We start from the raw sequence: 22270 nt of genomic DNA on the forward strand, positions 1-22270 counted from the left end.
AAAACCTGGTCCAAAAAAATAGGTGTACGTGATTTCCAACTATCTGGCATTTAGTGTGCGCGCAAAACAGAAAGGGGCTGGTATTGTAGCAGAAACAACTAATAGGAGGGTGTAAGAGAAAAAGACACTCGGATACTGCAGTGATGAGGCTGTATAATTACCTAGATCAGTAATAAACTGTATCTACTGTATGTAAACGACAAAGACCAAGTCTGTGCTGCTGGTAAGTGCTCTTTACAGGCATGATGGAGGAGAGTTTCCTGTTTCCAGTTTACAGTCAAAGGAATAGTAAGGGATGCAACACAATGCTCCTGTTCTTTTTCAGCTTCTCTCTCTCTGTCTATTTGCTCTTTGACAAACTTAGACTAGGAAATACTGTGTTCTCTGATACTGTTCTGCTGTAACTCTAGTTAAGTGTTAGCTTTTTAATGGCAACCTCTGCTCTTTGATTTTAAAAATAGGTAATTACAGTTCTTTGAAAGGAATGATGATACATTATTTCTCTACCAGTGGGTTATTCATGTGAGCTCACCCTTACAATCAAAAGATCCATTGTGCCAAAAATTCAAAATGCCTTCTCTCATGTGTGGGGCCTTTACCTCTGTAATAGATGGTTTGGGACAGATGAATACATTAAAAAATACTAAGGCATGTGTAAAATAATATTGAACCAAATACTTCCTTAGTGTAACGCCATTGATTTTATTTGGATTTATACAGGAATGAATTTGAACCAAAAGTTTTAATACTCCTAAAAGAGAAGAAAATTATAGCAACGTTGTACAGACAAATGTGCTATTTGGGAAAGGAACATACTTCTAAAGTAAATTATAGTTTAAAAGATAATAAATCTATGCTCGGATCCTCAAGTACAGCAGAGCTTCACACAATACAGCTGAGCAGACATCATGGTTTTGTGCTACCAGGCGAGGGCTTCTTAAGTCAGGTGAAAAATATTCCAGCATTGAGAGGAAATAAGATCATTGTTCCCTTCAAATAAATTTCCTTTTACTAAAATCCAAGCTAGTTTGTCTCTGTATGGTATAGAGCTGCTGCAGAAAGGTACTAAAGCACAAGCCAGACTTTAAGAACGTGAGCAATCCCATGATTTCAGTGGGGCTATATATATTCTTAAAGTTAGGCACATTCTTAAATTCCTGGCTGAATTGGGGTCTGTATTGGGAATAATGCCATATTACTTTTCTATAGATGGGAGATAACACCCTGTAGTAATAACCAGGACACCCAACTGCCTAGCTGTATTTGTCTGAAACTAAGGCTCTGTAGTAAAGTTTCACCAGGCCGTAGACGACACTGGGGAGATAACACATCCCCTATTGATGACTGCAGATGTATCGTCCCTTTCCACTAAATTGGCTCTATGCTGAGACACATTTAAGTCTGCATTTTCCAATTAGAATTTAAACTAAACCCTTATGCATTGTATATGACTGATTTATCCACAATGAGTCATTTTTTCTCATGTAGCTGGGCCCATGAGTTTGGAAAGCCCTTGAAGTTTGGAGGGAGCCTTGTCTACCTCAGATCCTTAGGGATCTCTGACTGCTCTCTGTCCAAGTGCATGCTGCTTTAATATGGACATTTTGCATACTTAAGTTAGAAGAAGCAAGGGATTCCTATTCCAATGAGTTTGCTTGAGTTCCATACAGTGAAGTAGGAAGGGTCCTACAGTGAAAATGTCACTTCTCTTTGGGTAGCCCAGAAAATTTTCTCCTCCCTTTAATTTGGATATTAAGAAACTTTCTAGATGTGAGGAAATATTTCCTCAGGTTTTGTGAGCCAAATGTCCCTTGGAACTTTCTGTTCTGGTGCTGAAACCCTGGGCTACTAAATCAATAGTAGACAATGTTCAAGTTGGTCCTGGACAGACAGACAGACACACACACACACACAAAAAAAGTCTGTGACAACTCAGGTATGTGTTCTGGGCTAGTAGGTCAGGCTGCAGCCCCTGCAGGCTCTTGGTTTGTCTGGTAGTTACACACATCCCTCTGAGACGCTCCTGGGGCCAGGAAAGAACTGTCTGAGAAGGGAGGGTATTGGAGAGGTAAAGTATCTATTTAGTTCTCCTAGGATATTAGAACAAATCACTGCACATAATCTTTAAATACATTTCACCAGCCTCGATCACACTGAAGGTCCCAGCAGCGTTCTGTAGAATCGTACTTATGAGTGGGGAAGGTGCAGCCCATCAAAGTAGAAGATGCAGAGAAGAACTGATTGCAGAAAACATTAAACCTTGAATTTACTAATTACAACAATCCCTGAAAACAGCATGGCATCCTCTCCTCCCCTTTAACATAAACCATATCGACTGCTAAAACCTAGTTGGATCTGCTGCAGAGACCTGAAATTATGGGGTTTTTTTTTAATAAAGCAAAATTATTATTTCAGATAAATACCTTTTTATGTGCATTTCAGTCTTCCCCAGATTATATCACCTGATTCCAGATGGAGAAATTACCAGTATTAAGATCAATCGTGGTGATCCCAAAGAAAGTCTTGCCATTAGAGTTGTGGGAGGCAGTGAGACGCCTTTGGTTCACATAATTATACAACACATCTATCGAGATGGCGCGATTGCCAGAGATGGAAGATTACTGCCGGGAGACATGATACTAAAGGTACAGTATTGTGGAAATGCCAGGTGAAGGGTTAACATTTTAACAAAGAACAAGTCAATGTAAATACATACTGCAATAGGGTTGTAAGACAGGGAGGTAAGACTTACCTGTTTGCATATACAGAAGTATAATACATGACAAGATGTGTCATTAAACTGCAGACTCTGGTGCTTGATATGGTTCCTTCTGTCATATAGGCATGTATTTGAGTGCTGTCCTGAGTAGGAATGCTTTCCCGAATTGGGGCCTCAGTAAATAAGGATGGGTGAACTGCATTGCACAAATAAGAACTGACCCTAACTTTTGCTCAAAACTTCAACCAAACCTTTTTTTGAAGATTACTGATTGGTTTTCTCATTTTCCCTTGAGTTTCAGGCCCCTCTGCTTCCTGGCCTTAGGCAGAAGGACCAAAATGCAGTAAGAGAGAGTACTCTTGTGCCATTTCTGACCCAGCCAGAATCAGGAAGTACAGTTCAGTCTGTTTTAGTGACATTTTGAGATCCACTTCTGGATGAAAGGGGCCTAATTCTCCATTGTCCTGCTCCTTGTTTGCTGACTTACACTAGCACAAAGGGTGTTTGAAATGCCTCCATTCTGGCTTGACTGTGTTTTACACCCCCTTTGCACTAATGACTACACAAGCTGCAGGGTTAGGAGAATGAGGGCCAAGATATTCCTATACGCTTCTGATAAACAGAATGACCCTTAACCAAATAGAAGCTCCAGACCTTTAAGTTCACCCGTCACTGTCTGGCGTCTGGTTTAAGAAATGCATGGGTGTTTTTCTAAACTGGCAGGGGGGAGGGAAGGCTTAGGAAAGTTTGTATATTTGAATAAAAGAAATGTTAATTGTTTTAATCTTTAATTCAGTTTAAGGGCATTGCAAAGACTGTTCTAATATTAGGGCTTGTGGGTTTGTGTTTTTAAAGGAAATGTTGTTAATACATTGAGAGCTAAATTCTCAGTTGATGCAACTTTAATAGAGTTCTACCAGCAGAGAATTTGGCCCTGAAACTCCTACAGGCCCAGTCCAGTGGGTGGTGTGGTGTTTAGATGTTGCTTGTAATTATTAGAATTGGGAGCACTGCACTGTGTTGGGAGTCTGAAAGGACAGGAAACGGAGGAGTTGAGAGGCGGGAGAGAGGTACAGAGGGTGCAGCAGGAGCTTGGTAAAGAGGTTTCCACTTTGAAAATAAAGTCCTGTTGAAGCTTGGTAGTACCTTGCCTGGTTGATACAACATTTTGGTGATGAGGATGGATCTTCTGCCTCTGAACCCACTTGCACCCTTTCTGCAAAGCCCAGGTGAGCCTCCAATTGCTTTTACTACCTGGATCCATATGTTTGAGACTTATCTGCTTGCAATCAGTGCTGCAGAGATTTCTGAAGTAAGAAAGTGTGCTCTGCTAAACCACTGCCTTGGAGCAGAAGGGCAGCATATATTTTACACTCATCCCCTTGCAGATGATAAATATGAGACTGCACTAACTGCATTAAAGAATTTTTTTGTGCCAAAAGTGAATGTAGTAGCTAATCGCTACAGATTTTGCCAGCGTGAGCAGAAAACAGGGGAGACTATAATGCAGTATATTGCTTCCCTGAGGAGTCTGATTGTAATTTGTGACTTTGAGAATATGGCAGATGAGATGATTGACCAGCTCATTGAGAAAACAACCATGCTTCATGTAGGAGAACGCTTATTTCTAGAACCACAACTTACACTAGAAAAAGCAATAACCATTGCTACTCAGATTGAGTCAGCTACAGCTGAAGCCAAAATAATGAGCATGGATACAGGAGGCACAGTCCAGGCTGTGACTCCTTTGCAGAAAAGTTCACTACCACTGCAGATACACAATTGCAAGAGGAAAACTAATGAAAAACCACTGAATCAGCAAATTCAAAATACAGTAAAAGCGTCCTTTTGCTGTGGATCCCCACAGCACCTTGCAAGCTACACAGGATGTCCAGCAAAAGTAGCTCAGTGCAATCATTGCAAAAAGATTGGACATTTTGCTAAAGTATGTCGCAGTAGCCAGTTCAATCAACAGGTGCATGCAGTTACAATACCAGATGTTACTGTGCTGAGCGTGGACAAAATCACTACTGCACATATTCCAGAACAGATAAAGTGCACTGTAAACATTTCTGCCATACCCTCAGGCAAACCACACTCTATTCAGCTAATGTTGGACACTGGCTCAGCAGTATCTATACTACCTGATTCCATTGATCTGCATTACTTTAAAGATGTGCCTCTTACTGAACCCAAACTTCATTTGGTGTGCTGTTTGAAAAACCATATTCCAGTACATGGCTGCCTGCCAGTAATAGTTACCTTTTGTGATTGCTGTGTAACTGCAGAGTTCTACATTGTCCACAAAGGCACTCCTATCCTGGGCAGAGATTTATTGGCTGCTTTAAATCTCAGGGTAGTTAATGGATGAATTGATCTTCCTCAGTAAAGCACTCTTGCGGTACACACACCAGTTTCAGCTGGGACCCAACACCAGGTTGAGGAGAAACTCAGCTGTGCTTATGAGTTTCTGCATAAAGTTAAAATGCGGAATAATGTGATGCCTGTATGACAGAAGTTATGGTGCTTACCCTTTTCAGTCAGGAAAGCTGTTTCAGAAGAACTTAGAAGACTTGTTCAAAAGGACATTATTGAAGAGATCGACTCCTCGGAATGGGTTTCACCTATAGTAGTGATGCAGAAGAAGGTTGGAGGCATTCACCTTTGTGTGGACTTAAGGGAGCCAAATAAAGCTATTGTGATTGACAGCCATCCTCTTCCTCACATAAAAGAAGTATTTGCAGAACTCCATGGAGCAGAGATGTTTTCTACTCTTGATTTGCAGAGCGCATACCACCAGGTTATGTTGCATGAAGATAGCAGAGACCTCACAGCATTTATTACACATGAGGGACTATTTCGTTTTAAACGTGTTCCATACAGTCTCGCATCTGCCCCAAGTGCCTTTCAAAAAATGTCATTGATTCTGAAGGATCAGCATGGAGTTCAGTGCTATCTGGATGATATTATCGTGTTTGGAAATACTTCTGAGGAGCGTGACAATAACCTGCAGTCTGTACTAAACTGCATCAGCACAGCAGGCCTCCAGCTCAATAGGTCCAAATGCAAATTTAGACAAACTGAACTCTCCTTTCTGGGGCATACAATTTCACAGGCTGGACTAAAACCTGATCCAGATCATATCCTGGAAATTTCAAATGCTCCTCCTCCAACAGATTTGCAAACCTTACATTCCTTCTTGGGTCTTACCTCCTGGTATGCAAAATTCATTCCCAATTATGCTTCTGTCATTGAACCATTACGGGAATTACTACGGAGAAGTTCAACCTTACTGTGGACAATGGATGCACAAGCTAGTTTCAAAACGGTGAAAGACTTGATTGTACATAGTCCATTATTTGCACTATTCAGTCCTGCATTGCCCACAGTTGTAACTACTGATGCTTCTGATTATGGACTTGGGGCTGTTCTCACACAACTTCAGCTGCTCGGCAGCTCTCCAACACCACTTTCTACAAGCCATTACCCTCTGATCCCCCTGAGAGTTACCAAAAGAAACTACAGCATTTGCTCAAGAAACTCCCTGAAAAAGCGCAAGATCAAATCCGCACAGACACACTCCCCTGGAACCCCGACCTGGGATATTCTATCTACTACCCAAGATCCATAAACCTGGAAATCCTGGGTGCCCCATCATCTCAGGCATTGGCACCCTGACAGCAGGATTGTCTGGCTGTGTAGACTCCCTCCTCAGGCCCTACGCTACCAGCACTCCCAGCTACCTTCGAGACACCACTGACTTCCTGAGGAAACTACAATCCATCGGTGATCTTCCTGATAACACCATTCTGGCCACTATGGATGTAGAAGCCCTCTACACCAACATTCCACACAAAGATGGACTACAAGCCGTCAAGAACACTATCCCCGATAATGTCACCTACTACAGGACAGGCCTAACAAAGAAAATAACAGAACGCCACTAGCTGTCACCTTCAGCCCCCAACTAAAACCCCTCCAACGCATTATTAAGGATCTACAGCCTATCCTGAAGGATGACCCAACACTCTCACAAATCTTGGGAGACAGGCCAGTCCTTGCCTACAGACAGCCCCCCAACCTGAAGCAAATACTCACCAGCAACCACATACCACACAACAGAACCACTAATCCAGGAACCTATCCTTGCAACAAAGTCCGTTGCCAACTGTGCCCACATATCTATTCAGGGGACACCATCACAGGGCCTAATAACATCAGCCACACTATCAGAGGATCGTTCACCTGCACATCCACCAATGTGATATATACCATCATGTGCCAGCAATGCCCCTCTGCCATGTACATTGGTCAAACTGGACAGTCTCTACGTAAAAGAATAAATGGACACAAATCAGATGTCAAGAATTACAACATTCATAAACCAGTCGGAGAACACTTCAATCTCTCTGGTCACGCGATTACAGACATGAAAGTTGCTATATTACAACAAAAAAACTTCAAATCCAGACTCCAGCGAGAAACTGTTGAATTGGAATTCATTTGCAAATTGGATACAATTAACTTAGGCTTGAATAGAGACTGGGAGTGGCTAAGTCATTATGCAAGGTAACCTATTTCCCCTTGTTTTTTCCTACCCCCCCCCAGACGTTCTTGTTAAACCCTGGATTTGTGCTGGAAATGGCCCACCTTGATTATCATACACATTGTAAGGAGAGTGATCACTTTAGATAAGCTATTACCAGCAGGAGAGTGGGGTGGGAGGAGGTATTTTTTCATGCTTTATGTGTATATAAAAAGATCTTCTACACTTTCCACAGTATGCATCTGATGAAGTGAGCTGTAGCCCATGAAAGCTTATGCTCAAATAAATTGGTTAGTCTGTAAGGTGCCACAAATACTCCTTTTCTTTTTGCGAATACAGACTAACACGGCTGTTACTCTGAAACAGAGAGGACTGTTGCATTTGCTTCAAGGACGCTAAGTAATGCTGAGAGAAAATATTCTACAGATGAAAAAGAAGCACTTGCTTGTGTTTGGGCTCCTGAAAAATGGAGAACTTACCTGTGGGGCCGCACGTTCAAGTTGCGCACAGACCACAGCCCTTGATGACGTTGCTCACCATGAAAGGACTGGGAAGAGCAGGATACCGTGTTGCTCGATGGTCTGCAAGACTGCTCTCTTTCAATTATGAACTGGAATATAAGCCTGGAAACCAAAATGTGGTTGCTGATTGCCTTCACCAGATGTCCCCCGGAGGATGAGGATGTAGTGGTTGCGCTTATTACAAGCACTCTCACTGCAGTTACAAGAGAACAATTTCAAGCTGCTTGTTCAGCGTGTCCAATTCAACAAAAACTATGGGAATTTCTGACAAAGAGATGGCCCAGTCACCATAAAAACCTTGACCCAGTTTTGCTGCCTTATTTTAGAGTTTGGGATGAACTTTCTTTGATGGCTGTGTCCTATGAGGTACACACGGGCTTCTTGTACCAGAAGAATTACAGTCAAAACTCATACACCTGGCACACGATACTCATCAAGGAATTGTCCGAACCAAACAACTACGGGATCTGTATTTGTGGCCAGGGATGGACTCTCAAACTGAAGCACTCATAAAATCCTAGGTTTCAGAGTAGCAGCCGTGTTAGTCTGTATCCGCAAAAAGAAAAGGAGTACTTGTGGCACCTTAGAGACTAACAATTTTATTTGAGCATAAGCTTTTGTTAGCTACAGGGCTATAGCTGTAGCTCACAAAAGCTTATGCTCAAATAAATTTGTTAGTCTCTAAGGTGCCACAAGTCCTCCTTTTCTTTTTTCATAAAATCCTGTGTCACTTGCCAATGCATAATAAGACAGCAGCGACATGTACCCCTCCATTACAGCCTGTTCCCCTTCCTGAATCTGCATGGAAAAAAGTGGTGATTGGCATTGTAGGACCCTTTGATGCTGCTCCAATTGACTGCTGTTATGCCATCACTTTAATAGACTATTTCAGTAAATGGCCTGAGGTAGCATTTATATCGCAAATCTCTTCTGCTACAGTAATTAAGTTCCTCTCTTCCGTTTTTAGCAGGGAAGGTAACCCCAAAGAACTGGTTTCAGATAATGGTAGTCAATTTACTTCCCTGGAGTTTGAAATTTTTCTAGCACAGAGGAACATTTTACATAGAAGGTCATCCCTACATTACCCTCAAGCCAATGGGGAAATGGAACGGTTTAACAGAAGTTTGAAAGAGAGTTTGCAAATGGCTAAACTGGAAGGGCAATTGTGGATACCCTTCACTACTGATTTCTTGCAAGCATTCCAGGCTACACGACATGCCACAACGCAAAGATCACTCGCAGAGTTACTGCATGGGAAACAGATGAATACTAAACTGAACATTGCTGGATTGTTAAAGGCATGACCTGAGGCCCCAGCTGAAGATGATGTGAGAAAAACAATTGAACAGAACCAAGCAAAGTTTAAGGCTTTCACAGACAAGCGGCGGGGTGCTAAGGAACCAAAGTTTGAGTGTGGTTCCTTCGTTAGAATATGAAAACCTGGAATTTTATGCAAAGGGGACCATAAATTCTCAGCTCCTCTTAAAATCATAGAGAAGAAGGGACCTTACACCTATCGACTTTCTGATGGGTGGGTATGGAATGCTTCTTATCTTGCACCTGCCTATGCATCAAGAGGAGATTATGCCAACACCCAGTCTGCATTGGATGACTTCACCATAGCACCAACACAACAAGACATTGCACTGGAACCGGGGCTTGAGAGACGGCCTGTCAGACCCAGATGACCACCTGTCTGGGCTAGAGACTATGTTATGTAGTATCTACAGTGTTTTCAGTGTAATATTTCTGCCAACAGTATAGTGTCTTGTTTCATATTTGTTCCTGTGGGTAGAACAATAATGTTTATTTTAATTGGGAGAGTTTCTTAAAAGAGGAGGGAATTGGTGTTTAGAGGTTGCTGGTAATTATTAGAATTGGGAGCACTGGCTGTTGGGAGTGTGAAAGGAAAGGAAACCGGAAGGAAGGAGCAGGAGTTGAGAGGCTGGGAGAGAGGTACAGAGGGTGCAGCAGCAGCTTAGTAAAGAGGTTTCCACTTTAAGAATAAAGGCCTGTTGAAGCTTGTTAGTACCTTGTCTGGTTGATACAACAGGTAGTTAGTGCCTTCAGTTCTCATTGGCACTGAGAGACTCTCAGCACCTGGCAGGATGAGACCCTAATTCTGTAGGTGCTGTTTGGTAAACAGCACAGTCAGTGGCAACAGCTGAAATCTATAAGCAAGCTTGAATAACGAGGTGACGCTGGCTGTCAGCTGCTACTTCCATACCTGTTTCCATAGAAATGGATGATGGATGGGCAAAAAAATGAGGCCAACTGCTTTAAAATAATCTGGTTTTTGCATATTTCAGCTGTGGCTTCTGCTGCAAGTACCATTTCTCGCACTGTGCCTGTGAGCTTCTGAGGCCTGCATGGCTACTAAAAGCTGCAGTATTTCAATTCTTAAAAGAGAAGAGCAATAGCACAATAGTACTGAACAAAGACAGAACTAGTTCCCTTCTTTCGTTACCTTCAGGGTGTGTAGCTGATGGAGTCCCTTTAGATTTATACTGCAGGATTCCCCCACAGCTATAACTTTTCACAGCAAGCTTGGTGTCTACTTTCACAATCCCTGTTTTATGACCTTTGGTGTACAGTACATCTAGTGGGACTGAACACTCTGCTGAATTCTCTTACTAAGTTTTCTTTACTAGTAATCTAACAGGGCCTGATCTTTTGAGATGCGGAGCACCATCTGAATGTTGCTGAGCTTTCTCAACTGCCATTGACATCAGTGATAGCTGAGGACACTCAGCGTCCTGCTGGGGAGGTACTCAGCACCTCACAGCATCATGACATTAGATATTAAGATTTGATTGTCCACTTGGGGCCTGATCCTTTTCCCTTAAAGGAGTTTTGCCATCAACTTCAATGAAAGCAAGATCAGAATCAAAAATTCCATTTGTAGTCAATAATGCAGGATTGTGCGCTTGGTCTATGTATTCCTTGTCCTAGTTAAATTCTCCTCTACATAATACTTGTAGGTAACTGGAGGAGAAGCCTATCCAGAGTTACTGAAGTTTTAAGGCCAGGTCTACATTAAAAAGTTAGACTGACCCAGCTACATTGCTCTGGGGTCTGAAAAGCTAGTAGTTAAGCCAACCTGACCCCCTAGACAGTGCGAGATCAATGGAAGAATTCTTCTGTCAACCTAGCTACTGCCTCTTGGGGAGGTGGATTAACTACTGCAAAAGGAGAACCCCTCCTGTTGCTTGAGTGAGTGTCCACACTGAAGCGCTATGGCAATGCAGCTATGTTGCTGTAATGGTTTAAATGTAGACATAGCCTAAGTCTGTTTTTCTTTTGTTCTGGTCTCAGTAGAGTTGCAGCATTACTGAGAGTATGATGATAACAGGTTAGCAGAGCATACAGTTAGTGGCCACAGAAGCTGTTTACAAAACCAAGCCAAGCTGAGTTGTTTTACCCCTGCTGGGGATCTTTTTGTTGCAGTATGGAAACATTTTTAAATGTTAAATGGGTCTGCTATTATATTGTAAAGCTACATAGATGCTGTTGTCTAGTTTGTTTTTTCCTCCAGCAAATTTAAACCCTGCAAATGTTTTTCATTTAGTAAGGATAAAGTGCAGTAGCCAATCAGTTTTACAGAACAAAAATTGTAGGATTGATTTAAAGTTCTTTGTTTGAAGCCATTTGAAAGAAACATGAACTCTTCTGACCCAGGAAATGGAGGGAAACATGAATTGCCAGTTCCTCAGCTGATGTAAATCAGCATAGCTTCAAGCTGAGATTCTGGACCACAGTGAATTAAAACTACTTAGAGCTTTTCCTGCCCATTTTAATGAGAAGCTCTTTAGTGAGGTCGGAAATTGGGGACTGTCTACTGTTACCACAGTGGATGTAAGATAATGAACAAGGACACTGCAGAAAAGGAGTGGGAGTGGGAGGAAAGGTAGCTGGGTTTGAAATCAGAAACTAGTGGAATAAAATGAAGATACACAAAAGGAGATTGGGGCCTGAAGAGGGGCAATAATAAACTGAAAAATAACAGTTATGTCTGGAGACAATCAGTGAGAGAGGAAAAAGACAGTAAGTGTACGCTGCGTCCTGTCCTTGGGGGGAGGATATTATATAATAAAAACTTGGCCTCTTGTGTGACACCATTTCAAACACTGCACGTCAGTGAACATGGACACATCTGTGTAAACAGATCAGCTGTCTGCAGTGCCAGTTCAGATTAGATGCTTCTTTACGTTGCTGATTAATGGTTCTCTCTTCCAGGTGAACGGCATGGACATCATCAATGTTCCTCACAACTATGCCCTGTCAGTTTTGAAGCAGCCTTGTCAGGTGCTCCGACTCACTGTGCTTAGAGAGCAGAGGTACCGATACCGAAACAACGGACTTTCTCTTGACGCTCACTACAACAGGGATGACAGTTTTCATGTGGTTCTAAACAGAGGCAGCCCAGATGAGCAGCTGGGAATAAAGCTGGTCCGCAAGGCAGATGAACCCGGGGTATTTATTTTCAACTTGCTGGAACAAGGTGTAGCTGCCCGTGATGGACAGCTTCAAGAAAATGACCGGGTGTTAGCTATTAATGGCCATGATCTTCGGTACGGCAGTCCGGAAAATGCAGCCCAGCTGATACAGGTTTGTCATGATGACTTGACCCCAGTTTCTGAACTCCTTTAAATAGACTGAAAAAAACCATAATTCCCTCATCCAATGCTGTGCCACAGTATGAGTCATATCAAGTGGCAGGGTGAATGCCACGGGTCAGATTCTGCTATCACTTAAACTTTTGCAACCCCATTGCCTTCAAGGAGGGTACATGGGTGAAAATGAGAATAGAACTTTACCCATACTGGCCAAGAACTCCATAAAAATAGCGGACATCTCTATATGTACAAGAGTATTCAAGAGGCCTAGTTATGATTTTAAACTAGATTTAATCTCTTGTGTATTCTGCCTGTCAGCAATACAATTTTTAACTTGTTGGATGCCAGACTTGCTGATGTGCTCAGTACTACCCCGCTTGGGACAGGCATCACGGTAGGGGTGATGGAAGCATTAGAATTATACCCTTTGTCAAAGGATATTAGGAGTTCTGTTGCCCTGCTCTCTGCCAAGAAGAGAAAACATTGGTAACGTATGTATCTTCTTCCAGTCTAAGTGGTTTCTATGGATACCATTTACAGTAACAGTGGCTGGGAAGATTTAATTAGGGTTGGTCCTGCTTTGAGCAGGGGGTTGGACTAGATGACCTCCTGAGGTCTCTTCCAACCCTAATCTTCTATGATTCTGTACCAGAGGTGGGCCACACCTACACCCTGCATTTGGAGAGCCAGGCACTTTGGGGAAGATTTGTATAGATTAGGTCTATTGTTTGTTTACATATATACAAAAAATTAAAAGGGGCATCTATCCAAGGTACTAGGCATCCCTACCAAAATTACAAAACCAAATACACTTAAATTGCCCACAGAACACTAAACTCTGCTCCCCACTACAAACCTGATTTCTTTCCACATCCTCCACCCACACACACAGCCATTTGGATTAGTCTTTTTTTAAGACCTAAACTTTAATTTTTTCTCTTTAAAATGGCGAAGTGCTACCGGCAAAACAACCAAGAGTCATTTACTGCTAAACCCTGCATTTATAACAGAGTCATTGTGCTTATTCTGCTTGTCTGGTTTGGTGGGGTGAAGCATACATGTGTATGGAAGCATTTCGCATGTAGAAATGCAAAGACAACAGATCAGGCCAGATTCTCCCCTCTGTCCTTTGCATAAGCCTACTGACTTCAGTGAAGTAACATGGGCTTGAGCGAGAAGAGACTTCAGCTCAGTGTACTGTTTGTAACAGGCTTGTTTTTAGCATAGATTCATGGGCTCCAGTGTATTGAAAGTCTGTAGCAGAGTTGGAAAATGTTCATTTATTCAGCTGTGTTTCAATGGGTATATTCCCATGTCAGCCTAATCCAAGTAGAGTACGTTCTGGCTGGGGAGCAAGACTGTACACCATTTTGCATAATGTTAGTTGCTGGAATCCTGACTGAGTGGTGTTCTGGTTTTCCTTGTGTAGATTACTAATAGAAAGGCGGATGCTCTCTTGGGAGAGCAACGTATGAAATGAAACCCTCATGAAAATTCGTATTCCTGGAACATTTTCCTTAGGCTTAAAAAACAAAGCAACAATGCTTCACATGTAGAAAACACACACTCCGTTTTGGAAGAGATGGAAAAAATGAGACCATTCACACACATGTTTAAAAACAACTAAAGCTCTTACTAGTTCTACAGAATGGATGTTATTTATATAAATACTTGAAACGCACACCAGCCTCTGGGGATTTAAACAACACGCCCATCAAAGACTTTGACTCATGTTTCCAAACAGGCCAGGATCACATTGCACCAATGTGAGCTCCATGAATCACATTTGCCTAGCACAGAATTCCCAGCCTGTGTGTCCTTTTTGTCATGTTTTTGATAAATCTCCTTGCTTGTTTCCACATTATTTCAGAGGAGAACGATTATATAGAGGCCACAAATGTTTTGCATCTGCTTTTTACACAGCACAGTACTTCCCCCTCTTCTTTCTCAACAACACTCCACCTGCCAAGACCCAAATGCGGGGATGCTCTTGTTAGACAAGGAACCAAAAAATAATAGTACAGGAAGTTCAAAGTATGGGATCAGTTTTAAAATATAAATAACCGTAAATTAACATTTGTAAAGAACTATATGTCTTAGGTGGTGGTGATGATTATCCTTTTATTATCTTGTCCTATAGCTTCACTTTCCTGACTTATTGCACTGAATAAAGCTGAGAGAAAATCAGGTTTCTGTAGAGCATGATTAGATTTGGCTCCTAAATGATGTACAGCTGAGAGAGGTCTGACTCATCAGCCCTAGCAATTAGATATTAGCACATATTAAGTACTTGTTAATCAGTAGATTAGGTGTCTGGCTGTTATAAACTCAGTCACAAAAGCTGAAATGAAGAAAATGTAAAGGTGGTAATTAGGGATGTGCATAAATCACAAAATTTGGATTTTGGACATTTGCCCCATCACCTATGGTGAGGATGGGTCAGATATCACACTTTAGACCTAAATTATAAGCAGGGACCCCAGAATGATGCAGCAAAGTCATGGAATTATGCTCCCCAAATGCTCAGATGAAAAACAGTGAAATCTTGTTGATTTTTGCATGTGCCATCCAATCACTTGTTTCCATACCAACGTCTCACTTGATAGGCTATTCACTTTAAAGGCAAATCCTTATCCAGTGGCTAAATGTTCTCCTCAGCCACACCCCCAGGAGCTAATTCTCCACAGTTTCTCGGGCTTGTGCAGTCATTTACACCTGTGCAAAGGGAGTGCAAATTAAGGGTAAAGAGCTACCAAATCTGGATGGTAACATTCTAGACCCACTTTGCACAGGTTCAAATGAGAACAAATTGTGCAAGGGAGTAGAAAATCAGGCCTCAGCCTGTATGGATGTCAGTGCCGGTTCAGGAAACATAGGAACAACAACACATTGTTTATCTCCTTTCTCTTCCTCTGTGTATTTTTTCACACTAGATATTGCCATATAATACAATTTTTCTGATATGAAGGAATGAGTGTCTAACCAAAGCAAGAAGAGTTTTTTAAATGAGTACAATAGAGCTCACCACTTCATTATGGAGAAATGAACTTTACCCATAGAGGTGATCTGGTGGATTATTCTACTTTAGACCTAAATTATAAGTAGAATGAGGAGGTTAGTTATAAGAAAAATGAGGAGGTTAGTTAAACAGAAATTAAAAGGTACAGTGGCTAGAGTGAAATCCCTGCAAGCTGCGTGAACACTTTTCAAAGACACCGTAATAGAGGCTCAACTTAAATGTATACCCCAAATTAAAAAACACAGTAAAAGAACTAAAAAAGAGCCACCGTGGCTTAACAACCATGTAAAAGAAGCAGTGATAAAAAGATAAAGAGGCATAGAGATAAAAAGGCATCTTTAAAAAGCAGAAGTCAAATCCTAGTGAGGTAAATAGAAAGGAGCATAAACACTGCCAAATTAAGAGTAAACATGTAATAAGAAAAGCCAAAAAAGAGCCTGAACAGCTAGCCAAAAACTCAAAAGGTAATAACAAAATGTTTTTAAGTACATCAGAAGCAGGAAGCCTGCTAAACAACCAGTGGGGTCCCCGGACGATCGAGATACAAAAGGAGCACTTAAAGACGATAAATTAATTGAAGAGAAGCTAAATGAATTCTTTGCTTCAGCCTTCTCGGCTGAAGATATTAGGGAGATTCCCAAACCTGAGCCATCTTTTGTAGGTGACAAATCTGAGGAATTGTCACAGATTGAAGTGTCATTAGAGGAGGTTTTGGAAATAATTGATAAACTTAACAGTAACAAGTCACTGGGACCAGATGGCATTCACCCAAGAGTTCTGAAAGAACTCAAATGTGAAATTGCGGAACTATTAACTATGGTTTGTAACCTGTCCTTTAAATCAGCTTCTGTACCAATGACTGGAAGATAGCTAATGTAACGCCAATATTTAAAAAGGGCTCTAGAGGTGATCCCGGCAATTACAGACTGGTAAGTCTAATGTCAGTACCGGGCAAATTAGTTGAAACAGTAGTTAAGAATAAAATTGTCAGATACATAGAAGAACATAAATTGTTGGGCAAAAGTCAACAAGGTTTCTGTAAAGGGAAATCATGTCTTACCAATCTATTAGAGTTCTTTGACTGGGTCAACAAACATGTAGACAAGGGGGATCCATTGGACATAGTGTACTTAGATTTCCAGAAAGCCTTTGACAGGGTCCCTCACCAAAGGCTCTTACGTAAATTAAGTTGTCATGGGATAAGAGGGAAGATCCTTTCATGGACTGAGAACTGGTTAAAAGATAGGGAACAAAAGATAGGAATAAATGGTAAATTTTCAAAATGGAGAGGGGTAACTAGTGGCGTTCCCCAAGGATGAGTCCAGGGACCAATCCTATTCAATTATTCATAAATGATCTGGAGAAAGCGGTAAACAGTGAGGTGGCAAAGTTTGCAGACGATACTAAACTGCTTAAGATAGTTAAGACCAAAGCAGACTGTGAAGAACTTCAAAAAGATCTCACAAAACTAAGTGATTGGGCAACAAAATGGCAAATGAAAAGTAATGTGGATAAATGTAAAGTAATGCACGTTGGAAAAAATAACCCCAACTATATTTACAATATAATGGGGGCTAAGTTAGCTACAGCTAATCAGGAAAGAGATCTTGGAGTCATCGTGGATAGTCCTCTGAAGATGCCCACGCAGTGTGCAGCAGCAGTCAAAAAAGCAAACAGGATGTTAGGAATCATTAAAAAAGGGATAGATAATAAGATGGAGAATATCTCATTGCCCTTATATAAATCCATGGTATACCCACATCCTGAATACTGCATACAGATGTGGTCTCCTCATCTCAAAAAAGATATACTGGCATTTGAAAAGGTTCAGAGAAGGGCAACTAAAATGATTAGGGGTTTGGAACAGGTCCCATATGAGGAGAGATTAAAGAGGCTAGGACTTTTCATCTTGGAAAAGAGGAGACTAAGGGGGGATATGATAGAGGTATATGAAATCATGAGTGGTGTGGAGAAAGTGAATAAGGAAAAGTTATTTACTTGTTCCCATAATATAAGAACTAGGGGCCACCAAATGAAATTAATGGGTAGCAGGTTTAAAACAAATAAAAGGAAGTTCTTCTTCACACAGTCAACCTGTGGAACTCCTTGCTTGAGGAGTTTGTGAAGGCTAGGACTATAACAGGGTTTAAAAGAGAACTGGATAAATTCATGGAGATTAAGTCCATTAATGGCTATTAGCCAGGATGGGTAAGGAATGGTGTCCCTAGCTTCTGTTTGTCAGAGGGAGGAGCTGGATGGCAGGAGAGAGATCACTTGATCATTACCTGTTAGGTTCACTCCCGCTGGGTCACCTGGCATTGGCCGCTGTCAGCAGACAGGATACTGGGCTGGATGAACCTTTGGTCTGACCCAGTATGGCCATTTTTATGTTCTTATGTTACCTTTTTGTCAAGATTTTTGGGCTAGTTCCTCCAGTGCAGGGTGCCTATTCTGCACTGACACAACATATAATTTGGCTGTAAAGCCAGTTTCACTGAACTGGAGGGGATCTGCCAGTGGCCCAGAACCAAAGCTAAGGTTTGGGTACCACTTACTCTCCCTGCTGCTAATGTAGCTGACGGGAAAGAGGAAAAGACAGAATCCTCTGAGCTGCACGGAACAGCCCATGGTGTTTTTGGCCATTGTCTGTTTAGCCTGTAAACTCTTTGGGATGAGGATGTTCCTTACTGTGGGTTGGCCCGTGCCCCAGTGTAGCCCCATCTCAACTGAGGTATCCGGGTGATGCCATATAACAGTAATAATGGTGACCATTGCAGAGCAGTGTAATTAAAGGAGCCCTCCGGCTCCCGTAGCACAGTGTAGGGGAATAGTCTGCACAGAGCAGTTCCAGAATGAGGCTAGTGTAAAAGAGAGTTTTAAGACACACTGACCCTTTTTTGCGTGTGCATTTTGGTCTTAGCAGAGGATCTGACTCTGGTAGGCTCTTTAAGCTACAGTTTGTGTTCAGTACTGAAACAAAGCTAAAAGCAAGTGTATTGTATCTTTATTTCTTTTCTGGTCATGAATAGCTATGGAGGAATTGGGGCAAAACAACTAGCAGAGGAGAGAGAGACCAGTTGAAACAACAATTAATATACTAATCAGCAAAAATTTTACTGGGTTTTTACATGGAAGAATGTAGACTTGGAAGCTGATGTGTTTTGATAACTTTGTAATATTCTCTGAATTTATGAGAAATGACCCAACTAGAGTGACCTAGAGACAAATGGGACATTTGCTACAGATGCTCTTGTTGAACTTTTGCTAGTCATTCTACAAGGAATTAATCAAATTTACAGCTACCTTGTAAATAATCAGTTTTGAGACAAGCCATGTGGGGAGAGAACAGTTTTAAACTGAAGTTGTAAAATGTTTCTTTTACAGTAGAATTGCATGTTAAGGGGTTTTACACCATTGGGTCATTTAGTCTTGTGTTGTGCTTCTAGGTTTTAAACATCTTCACAGATTAGGGATTACTGTGTGTTGGTAGAAAAGAAACATAAGATTCCAGTCTCAGGTATCATGTGGATTCAGATTCAAGGTGTTAATATACCATAGCTTACAGGGAAATGCATGTTTCTAACTTGTTTTGATGTCATTGGAAGTAGTAACTAGCCCAGTATGAGGAATTCAGACTGGAAATATTGGTTATTTTTATTATTAGTTTAAAACCCATCAAAACATTTTTTGAAATCACAGCAAAGAACTTTGAACCAGACTCTAGTGAGGAAAAGTTTAACTGTAGAATATAAAACTCAGGGACCTAATCTAGCTGCCATTGAAGTCATTGAGAGAGTTGACTTTTCGAGAGAGTAGGGTTGAATTCCAGGTTTCGTTTACATCTTCTTTTAAATGCCTTTCCACTCTTCTCTCTCCTTGGAGCCTGTTCTAACCCAGACCAACACCTTAGGCTTCTGAAGCTCTGTGATGTTTTGTCCCCTTTAAACTCTTTCAGGGAGGCTCTACATTACAGTAATAGCCTGAACCCAAGCGAACAAGTCTCCCTCGGGAGGCCATTAGCGGCTCTCCTTGTCCCCAAGAACCAGTGCTTAAATTGTAATGAAAGAGGTGCCAGGGCTCAAGCAAGTTTTTACATTCATAACTGATGCAGCAAGCCCAGAAGTGCCGGGACTATGAACTGCCAAGCCCAGAGGTGCTGCGGCTGAGCCCTGGCAAGACCTGGCAAAAATTAAGTACTGCCAACTGAGCTTTTTGTATCTGCAACCTGTCCAGCCACTTCAGCCTGAAAAGCAAGATATTATGTATCTGAAAATTAACTTTGAATATTCCCATATAGCAGCACATCTCTAAACCACTGAAGCTAACCATACATTTTTCTTTCTTGTATTGGTTTGTTTTTATGTTAGGAAAGTACCACGTATTGGATTTACTCAACTAAATTCTATTCTCAGTTCTACCAGTACAACACTGTTGACTTCAGTGGAGTCAATCTAACTGAGAGCAGAATTTGGCTGTCTACTCCTGGAGGTAGGACTGGCCTCTCAAGTACTGATCCAACTGCACTGAGACTTTACAGTTATAATAATTAAACTAGTATAGCATCTTGCAACTTCAAAGCGATGTACAAATCAGTGAATCCTCACACCACATCTGTGGGACACAGTCTTTATGATCTCCATTTGCAGATGGAAAAAGTAGACAGACTAAAAAGTTTCATGACTTTCTGAGGTCTACCTGAGCAAGTAGTAGTGCCAGGATTTGAATTTTGGAGTACCTGGCTCCCAGTCCTGTGTTTGTTCCATGCTGCCTCCTTCCCGTTACACTAGTCTGTTAAGATTATATTGTTCAGAATAGTAGCATGGCCCCTTCTCTAAGTAAAACTACATTTGTCATGTTAGCAGCCTGCAAAATTCTGCCACTAGCCCCCCTCAATGTGAGCATTTCCATCATTCGGAGATAAGCAGCATTCCTTTCACTGTTTCCATCAAACAGTAGTAGACCTAGTTTTACACATGTGATGTAACCATGAGACACTAGTTAGCTGTGCTAATGTACACAAGTGAATAGAATAAATGTCTAAAAGCAAGAACTGAGCAGCACTATCAAGCGAGAGGATTGTTAATTCAGGGGAAATTTTGAATGCATGAAAATAGGTTTTTAGAGGATTAACTTCAGTTTTGCAGTCTGTGTTGTACTGAGCTGAACTTACATTATTATTTCCTCCTGTAGCAAGCTGATAATAAGGGTAGAGCAAAGAAAAGAATTGCCTTCAATTAACCAAAATCTGTAACCCAAAATATCATCTCAAAAGAAAATGAAAATAACAGCAAGCTTAACTAAGACCTGGACTTTGTGAATTTCTAGTGCTGAAAAGATTGGCTTTGTAGCTGCATAACAGACAGATTTACATCTGTGTCTCGTCATGTAGGCCAGTGAGAAGCGGGTTCACTTTATTGTGTCACGGCAGACCAGACAGCAGACCCCTGACATCTTGCAGGAGGCTGAGTGGAATTACAACGGCAGTCCTCAGCCTTGCCCATCGGAAGGAAACTATCCTAACAAGGTGAGGCCTGGATCTATCTTATATTTACTGTTCTTTCTGTGGGAAACAGAAGGTTTTGTTGTCTCCAGACCCTATCAGCAGGAGAAGCACATCTTATTCTGCGGTATAAATGTAAGAACAGAAATCATCTTTATTTATACACTAGGAAGTGCTTCTGTCTTGACTCAGTTTGGAAGGATTGGGAGAGAGGAAGCTGAAGGATAATAATGAGACTAAAGTTTTATACACACATACTATATTGTACACAAACCTGCCTCCCAGCCTGAGCCAGCAAAATGCAATGCATTCTAACAAAAATAAGAGGCTTATCTGCACTTATTCCATCTGGAGCAAAGCATGAAGGCAAGAAGCTTGCATAGACTGGGTGTCATATTCCCACATCTGGGTGTTGATTACTGTGACCGTTACTCGATCATTCACTTTTTAGTAAATTGTGTGCTAGCAAACAATATGCACTGTAATACAGTAAAATAAAAATATATACATCTGGGAACAAAGAATGTAAGGCATACTTACAGGATGAGGGACTCTATCATGGAAAGCAATGGCTGAAAAAGATTGAGGCGTCATGATGGATAATCAGCTGAACATGAGCTGCCAATGCAACACTGTGGCCAAAAGAGCTAATGTGATCCTGGGGTGCATCAGAAGGGGAATCTCGAGTAGGAGTAAAGAGGTAATTTTACCTCTATAATTGGTACTGGTGCAACCACTGCTGGAATCCTGTGTCCAGTTCTGGTGCCCACAATTCCAGAAGGATGTTGATTGGAGAGAGTTCAGAGAAGAGCCACAAAAATGAATAAACTATTAGAAATTTTGCCTTTATAGTGTTAGACTAAAGAGCTTAATCTATTTATCTTAACAAAGAGAAGATTAAGGGGTGACTTGATCACAGTCTATAAGGATGTATGTAGGGAACAAATATTTAATAATGGGCTCTTCAGTCTAGCAGATAAAGGTACAACACCATCCAATGGCTGGAAGATGAAGCTAGACAAAGTCAGACTGGAAATAAGGTGTAAATGTTTAACAGTGTGTGTACTTAACCATTGGAACAATTTACCAAGGGTCATGGTGGAGTCTCTATCACAGACAATTTTTAAATCAAGATTGGATGGTTTTCTAAAAGATCTGCCCTAGGAATGATTTTGGGGAAGTTCTATGGTCTGTGCTATACAGGAGGTCAGAGGAGATGATCACAGTGGTCTCTTCTGGCTTTAGAATCTATGAAAATGGGGATGATGATACTGCTACTGACCTCCTTTGTAAAGTGCTTTGAGATCTATGGAAGAAAAGCCCTATGTAAGGACTAGGTATTATTAGAT

The 22270-nt window shown here is 41.3% G+C and overlaps 1 protein-coding gene across 3 annotated transcripts in view; it reads left to right on the top strand.

Moving 5' to 3' along the window:
* The window catches only part of LNX1 (ligand of numb-protein X 1), a 127165-nt gene that overhangs the window by 81254 nt on the left and 23641 nt on the right, over window positions 1-22270 (top strand). For all 3 annotated transcript variants that reach the window (XM_074951398.1, XM_074951399.1, XM_074951400.1), the window contains 3 exons: window positions 2443-2645; window positions 12023-12394; window positions 20811-20945. In XM_074951398.1, the coding sequence (XP_074807499.1) occupies window positions 2443-2645; window positions 12023-12394; window positions 20811-20945 (710 nt within the window). The remainder of the gene's footprint in view (window positions 1-2442; window positions 2646-12022; window positions 12395-20810; window positions 20946-22270) is intronic.

This window comes from Natator depressus, chromosome 4, assembly GCF_965152275.1.
Source record: "Natator depressus isolate rNatDep1 chromosome 4, rNatDep2.hap1, whole genome shotgun sequence".
NCBI classification, from domain to species: domain Eukaryota; kingdom Metazoa; phylum Chordata; order Testudines; family Cheloniidae; genus Natator; species Natator depressus.